Source organism: Hydra vulgaris, chromosome 03 (assembly GCF_038396675.1).
Source record: "Hydra vulgaris chromosome 03, alternate assembly HydraT2T_AEP".
In the NCBI taxonomy this organism is placed as follows: domain Eukaryota; kingdom Metazoa; phylum Cnidaria; class Hydrozoa; order Anthoathecata; family Hydridae; genus Hydra; species Hydra vulgaris.
Window position 1 is genome coordinate 35,351,662 of NC_088922.1, and position 7,617 is coordinate 35,359,278.

General features: G+C 32.8%; 1 protein-coding gene across 1 annotated transcript; it reads left to right on the forward strand.

Moving 5' to 3' along the window:
- Positions 1–2,006: 2,006 nt before the first annotated feature.
- LOC136078642 (zinc finger MYM-type protein 1-like) lies at positions 2,007–3,509 on the forward strand. The gene has a single exon (XM_065794426.1). The coding sequence runs from the start codon at positions 2,007–2,009 to the stop codon at positions 3,507–3,509; it is 1,503 nt and encodes a 500-aa protein (XP_065650498.1).
- The last annotated feature ends 4,108 nt before the right edge of the window (positions 3,510–7,617 follow it).

Here is a 7,617-nt window from a genome sequence, read left to right on the forward strand (position 1 = left end):
GTAACATTTTATTAAATTCATGGCCGTATTAAGGCGGGGGCGGATGGGGCTGCAGCCCCAGGCCCTTATAAAAAAATAGGCCCTAAGGCCCGTGACTTTTTTTTTTTTTTTTTTTTAGGGAACCAGATAAATATTCCTATGTTTCTCAGTTTTTTTAAATCAATTTATTGGGAGCTGCGGAGGCGTTTTGAATAAATAAATGAATAGAGATATACTATATCTCTATCTTCGTATATTTGGCGGAATTTTTGTATTCGCAAATATTTTTTAAATTATCTTTCCGCATAAAGATGTTTTGAGAGTATTCAAGTTATTTATGTTTCCATCTATGTCCGCACAACTATCAGTTTTTAAAAAACATGCTAAAAAAATTAACTTCGTGACATAAATTTTTTAATTAAATAGGTTTTATAAGAGAATGCTTTTAAAACATTCGTTGATGTAAAAACCTTTTAAAGGAAAAACAATTATATTAGTGAATGATTTTAAAGCACTCTCTTATAAAACCTATTTGATTAGAAAATTTATATGTCACGAAGTTAATTTTTTAGCGTGTATTTAAAATCTAATAGTTGAGCGGACATAGATGGAAACATAAATAAACTTGAATGTTCTCAAACATTAAAACATCAAAAAAAAATTTATTTTATTTTATTTTATGATCACTTCCGTTACCGCAGAAAATTACAGCATTGCTCATTCGTTTACAAAATTAAAATAAAAAATGAAAAGGAGCGGCCTGAGCGGTTGGGACAAAATGCAAAAAAAGAAGAAGAATGAGATTCAATTAAATGATTTATTGAACAAAAATAAAAAAATGACTGAGTTTTGTAATACTGTAAGTAGTGTCTCGGTATCAGCTACAGCGAGAGCGAGTTCAAATTCACTAACTATGTCAATAATGTCAGCACCAGTTCCAAGTAGTGCTAATAGTGTCCCTGCAGACTCAGCTACAGCGAGTTCAAACTCATTTATGTCAGCACCAGTTCCAGATAGTTCAGCGAGTTCAAACTCATTTATGTCAGCACCAGTTCCAGGTAATTCTAATAGTGTCTCAGCAGACTCAGCTACAGCGAGTTCAAACTCATTTATGTCAGCACCAGTTCCAGATAGTTCAGCAAGTTCAAACTCATTTATGTCAGCACCAGTTCCAGATAGTTCAGCGAGTTCAAACTCATTTATGTCAGCACCAGTTCCAGATAGTTCAGCGAGTTCAAACTCATTTATGTCAGCACCAGTTCCAGGTAATTCTAATAGTGTCTCAGCAGACTCAGCTACAGCGAGTTCAAACTCATTTATGTCAGCACCAGTTCCAGATAGTTCAGCAAGTTCAAACTCATTTATGTCAGCACCAGTTCCAGATAGTTCAGCGAGTTCAAACTCATTTATGTCAGCACCAGTTCCAGGTAATTCTAATAGTGTCTCAGCAGACTCAGCTACAGCAAGTTCAAGCGTCTCAACTATCTCAGCAGTGTTACCCCTGGCTCTGACGACACACACTGTCAATACCGATGTGGCTGAGTGGATTATAACCGACGACCTGCGTGAGTATTTCAGCAAAAGTGCAGATGGGTTTTTATCATGCCAACATATGGATAGCGATTTTAAATTATCTACTAAAGTACTGCCTGGTGACACTTTTAAGTTTAAACGACAGTGTACAAAGTCCCTTTTTTTCCGGGAAAAAGTGAATAGTGAGAAAATTAAGAGAGACTGGATTTGCTATTCCCCATCAACTAGTAAGGTTTTCTGCGCCCATTGTAAATTATTTAATTCAAAATGTGGAATTGGAGCATCTGCTTTGATGTCATCAGGATATGATGATTGGAAACATCATATCCTGATGACATCATGATGAAACAAGTGAAACCCACATTCAATCAATTGAAACCCTTTTAACACGTAGGAAAGCTGAAGAGCACATTAGTAAGAGGCTCACAGAGCAATTTGAATCAGAGAAAAAGTACTGGAATGACATACTGTTGCGTATTCTTACCGTAATCAAAATGTTAGCATCGCGTGGGTTGTCATTCCGTGGCAGTAACGAAATTGTGGGTTCTGTCCACAATGGCAATTATTTAGGTTGCTTAGAGCTAGTGGCTGAGTTTGACCCATTGCTTGCAGAACATATTCAGAAAAGAGCGAACAAAGGCCGAGGTCATGTGTCATATCTGTCATCAACTATATGTGATGAATTTATTCATGTGTTAAGTCGTGACGTTTTGGACCACATTTTAACTGAGATTAAAGAAGCAAAATACTTTGCAGTTAGTGTTGACTCAACACCAGATATTTCACATGTAGATCAGCTTACCATTATATTCCGTTACATGACTTCTAAAGGACCAGTTGAACGTTTTGTGACATTTACCCCTATAGAAGAGCACACTGGGGAAGGATTAGCAACAAAGTTACTTGATTTTATGGAAAATACTGGCATTTCAATTAAAGACTGCCGAGGTCAATCCTACGATAATGCTGCCAACATCAGTGGCCGTTTGAATGGCATGCAAGCAAAAATAAAAGAACATAATAACTTAGCTGAATACACACCATGTTGTGCTCATTCGCTTAACCTTGTTGGTCAATGTGCTGTAGGATGTTGTTCTGAGGCTGTAACGTTTTTTGACTTTGTAAATAAGCTGTTTGAATTTTTTCCTGCCTCCATCTCTCGTTGGAATCGTTTGATGGCAGTTTTAAAGCCACTTAATATGCCTACCTTAAAAAGGTTATCTGATACCAGATGGTCAGCACATTATGATGCTGTACACTCCCTCCAGGTTGGCTATACGCAAGTGAAGTCTACACTGGATATCATGTGTCAAGATATGTCCCAAAAGCCAGAAACACGACTTGAAGCCGCAGGATTGAAAGATATAATGAGTCATCATGAAACAGGTATCCTAGTTCAATTGTGGTCAAAAATTCTGAATAGGTTCAATTTAACTAGCAAGTACTTACAAGGGGCAGACATGGATCTCAACACCGCTACGGAACTGCTTCGTTCTTTGGGTGATTTTGTTCATTCTCTTTGGAACCAGTTCACAGCATTTGAAAAGGAAGGAAAGGATCTGGGTACCGATTCGTACAAAGGTGAATCAAGGCGAAAGCGCAAGAGGAACCAGAGATGGGATTATGGTGACTCAGAAGATCTAGAGTTATCCCCTTCTGATAAGTTTAAATTTCAGTGTTTTTTGCCTATAGTTGATCAATTGTTAGTTGCTCTTAAACAGAGGGCTAATGCATATGATACAGTCAGCAAAAGGTTTGGTTTTCTTAAAAATCTACAATCTTTGTCCAATGATGGTATGAGAGATCATGTTTCATTTGTATGTGAAACATATTTTGAAGATGTTGAACCTAACTGTCATGGTGAATTTATTCACTTCACTTCTCTGTTTGCCAAATTGTCACCACCCAATGAAACTGATTGTGTTGAACTGCAAATGTTCACCTTTCTAGTTAAGAATAGTTTGACCGATACCTTTGTGAATGACCGATACCTTTGAGAATTTATTTGTCTCTTATGGTTACAAACTGTACTGGAGAAAGATCTTTTTCAGTCCTTAAAAGAGTTAAGAATGAACTTAGATCAACAATGGGAAAACCTCGCTTAAATGATTTGGCTTTATTATGCATTGAAAGTGACATAGTTAAATCAAGAGATTTCACAGTAGTGATCAAGAAGTTTGCTTCAAAAAAGGCCAGAAAAGTCAATATATAAAAAACTATTTTAAAGTTAATTGATTAACTAAATAGTACATAAATTATGCTGCAATTTATATTTATTGTTTTTTTTTTATACTTTCAAAAGAAAAATATATGAAGATTCTAGCTTCAGCTAAATATTTGACACCATCAACAATACTAAAAATGATATATGTTTGCTTATATTGCTAAATGCTATCCTATTCCAATATAACTTAAATATTGTTATTGGTGCTTTTGTAATGTTAGACTGTACTAAGGGCATACATGTACTTCACTTCTCTGTTTGACCTTTGCCAAATTGTCACCGCCCAATGATCTATATCCTGGAAAACATATGAAAAAATATTTACATGATAAAACAACAATACAATACCTTAAGAATTTGTCAGTGCACAGTAATAAACATTGAGTTAAAGAATGAATTTTTGTGTATTTGAAATATTGTTTTTTTTTTTATTTTTTAATTTTTTCATTTAAATACCAATATTATTGGTATTTTCTTCCTTTATTGGAGGTGAACACATTATCAATTTGATACACGTACTCCACTGTCTCAATAGTAAATATACCTACAGCTCAGCAGTTGCTTTCTTAAGTCATGATTCAAGACCTTTTGTCAGTTTACATATATATGGGTGTCTGGGCCAAAGGGGTGTAGCTGTACCTCACCAGTTGGTAAAAAAATATAGAAAAAATGCTCTAAAACATACCTAGATTGTGTCCTTTTATTAGCAAGACTGAAAAAAAAAATTCTTGGGGGCAGCTGCCCCCCTGACCCTCCTACTTGGGGGTCTGGGGGCCCCCAAACCCCCCCGGCTGGGGGCCTCCGGCCCACTGACCCCCGGGTTTAGCCTCGCTAACGCTCGGCATTTTTACCTTACCGCCACATTATGCCCTCCTATACTTACAGCCCCAGGCCTAAAAATGTCCTAATCCGGCCCTGAATAAATTTGTAAGAAAAAATTAAAGCTGGTAATTTATATTAGGTGGGCAGGCAATAAATATAAAATTTGAATTATTGAATACGAATCATGTTACAAGTTTTTATTTATTTGTAAAAAACTTGAGATCACTTAACTCTTTTATAGCAACATCCAAACAGTAATTATTTTACTTAACTAACGCCAACATATTCTCGTTTATCTTAAAATATAATTAATAATAATGACCTAACTAAAAATTATTGATTGCATTTTGAAGTTGCAATGAACAAAAATAGTTATTACATTATGATAATAATTGTTTTATTCTATACTTATAATGAGACTATTTTGTTATGATTTTTTATTAATTCATTTTAATCTTATTAATATTTTTCTTAATTTCACGTGGAAACTTGCTGTAAAGCTGTGTTTTAAACGAGCTTGATGATAAGACTTTACTAGGACGGGACCAAAAGAAGATCTTCAATTTGATCTGGTCATTTTTTTTAGTTAGTTTTTAGTTGTAAATGTATACCACAAATAAATTTATATTTATAAATATATGGAAGTTATGAGGCCAAAATTTAATCATTTGCATTTTAATCATTGTATAATGATTAAATTCTAACGAAATAAAATTAAATTAATGTTTTTTGGGTTGTATTTTTTTTGATTTTCTTATGAGACTTTCATAGGTAATAATAATAATAACAATAATAATAATAACAACAACAATAATAATAATAATAATAATAATAATAATAATAATAATAATAGGCCCTTGATTATTTTCTTCACAATGATCTTTCGAAGAACAATTTAGAATCAGGAAAGATTTTCAACACTCAAAATTTCCATTGCATTTAAGTACTAATAAAATGAAATATTTGATTTTATTAAAAGAAGCTATTTACTTTTTCCTGACTTTTTTTTCTCTGAATATTAAACGGACCAAACCATGAGTGTTTTGAATTCAAAACCAATTGAAACATATTTTGTTTACAAAATACGGGTTTTTTTCTTTTAATTGAAGATAACAATTAATTCCAAATTAAAAATTTATTGTTTAATTTAGATCACTCTAAAAACTAATTTAACATTTAATTTGCTCATCAAGTGTTTTTTTAATGATCATCGAGACAGCTTTTTTGTGTATCTTTTAATTTTCTTGTTATTTGCTCACTATTTTTATATTGTTTCGTATTAGCAAGATCTTCCCGGGTTTTAAAATTAATAAAGCTTTCTTCAATTGAGTATTTTCTGTTTTAAAAAACAAACTCCAAGTTTGCAACTTTACCAGTTTTGTTTGTATCACCTCTCTAAATGATTTCTTTTTACAAAAAAGAAAAACCTCAATAATAATTTTAAAAATGCTTTGTTATTGATGCTTTTATTTGGTTGCCATAGATGTTCAGTATTAATTTTTCGATTTTTTAAAATTTGATCTTTAAAATTATGATTAGTAGTTGTTGTTTTTTCAAATTTCTTCATCAGAAAGAAGACTTTCTGAGATAGAGAATGGTTCTAGATGAGCATGAAAATTGTACTAAACACTATTACTTATCTAATACTATTTTTATGTTTGGAAATTTTTGGATACACCTTAATCTACAAAAAAACGGCAACTAATTTGTCTATAAACATTTAAACCGCGATGCATTGGGAGTGAAATAATACAGTTTTACAAAATATTTAACAATTTCAATCAAGTAATCAGAGTCGTCTCAAACGGCTCTGATTACTTGATTGAAATTGTTAAATATTTTTAGGGGTGTCCCAATTCCCCCTCCCCCTCCAAAGCTGTCATATAAGCATTTGAGTTGGCACATTTAGCATTTGAGCTGACAAGCCTTGAACAATAGTTGGCAAATTATATATATTGAGGATCTTTTTTTTCTTGTGTGTCTCTAGTTGGCAAAGAAATTTTCCATACATGCTTACTCCAATTAAGCATGTATGGAAACACCTAGACCGTTAATTAAAAGGTCAAAAACCAACAAATAAGAATGATTACTTGCTTTAATTGAATAAAAATGGTCAAAGATTCCATTAGATGCTATAGTCATGCTAGTAGACCCAATGCCGTCGTTGCCAGGTTGTTATGCAAATTTTTGGTCGCAGCAGTAGATTTTTTTAGATTTCTTCAGAATCTTTACAAATTCTTTTCTTCATCATCATTGGGTTATTTTGAATTCCACATTACCCTACACGACCGATATAATTTGACAAGTATACCCAAAAAAATATCTCAAAAAACAGATATTCAGCTAGAGAGCTAGAAGTAGTTAAAGAGTTTTACGGATTCTTTATCACTTTCTTGCAAATTATGAGGTCCAATTTTGATTATTATGAACAAAAAATTGAAGCCTAAGTTGTTACATTTCTAGTCGTGTAGCCAAACTTGTTAACTTATATCCCAACGGCATTAATTTTTCCGTTGGATTTCAAAAGTTTCGTTCCAGTAGAAAATTTTGTTAGCAATAAGACAAGGAATGTAAACGCTTATTCAAATCATTCGTTTCAAGAACCTTGAGTCCACATTTCCAAATATCGTACTGCAAATGTTTTTGAGTACCACCGCCAAGTAGATCAAGAGCGCTCCACGTTTAACAATTGAAAAGGAATGTCGGAAAAAATTGACAAATTGATAGTCTGAATTCTCGTTTTCTGAAAGCAAAGATTATCGAAAAGTGTTTTAAAGCTAAACATTGTTAAATTAATTTTTTGTACTTTGCAATTGAGCCGCTAATATTCTATATATATATATATATTAGCGGTCCCAGAAACACACTGTTTTTTTTGAGGATACCACTCAAGTTTTTCCCATTCTCTGATGTCCCCTGAGGCTAAAAATAAACGAAAAAAAAAAAAACCGTTGTCAAAAAGTGATATCTGTAAAATTTAAAAAATACGATTTTTTGAAAAAAAAGGTCCATTACGTTTGATAAATTTGTAATGAAATTTTTCTGATATTATATTTTGA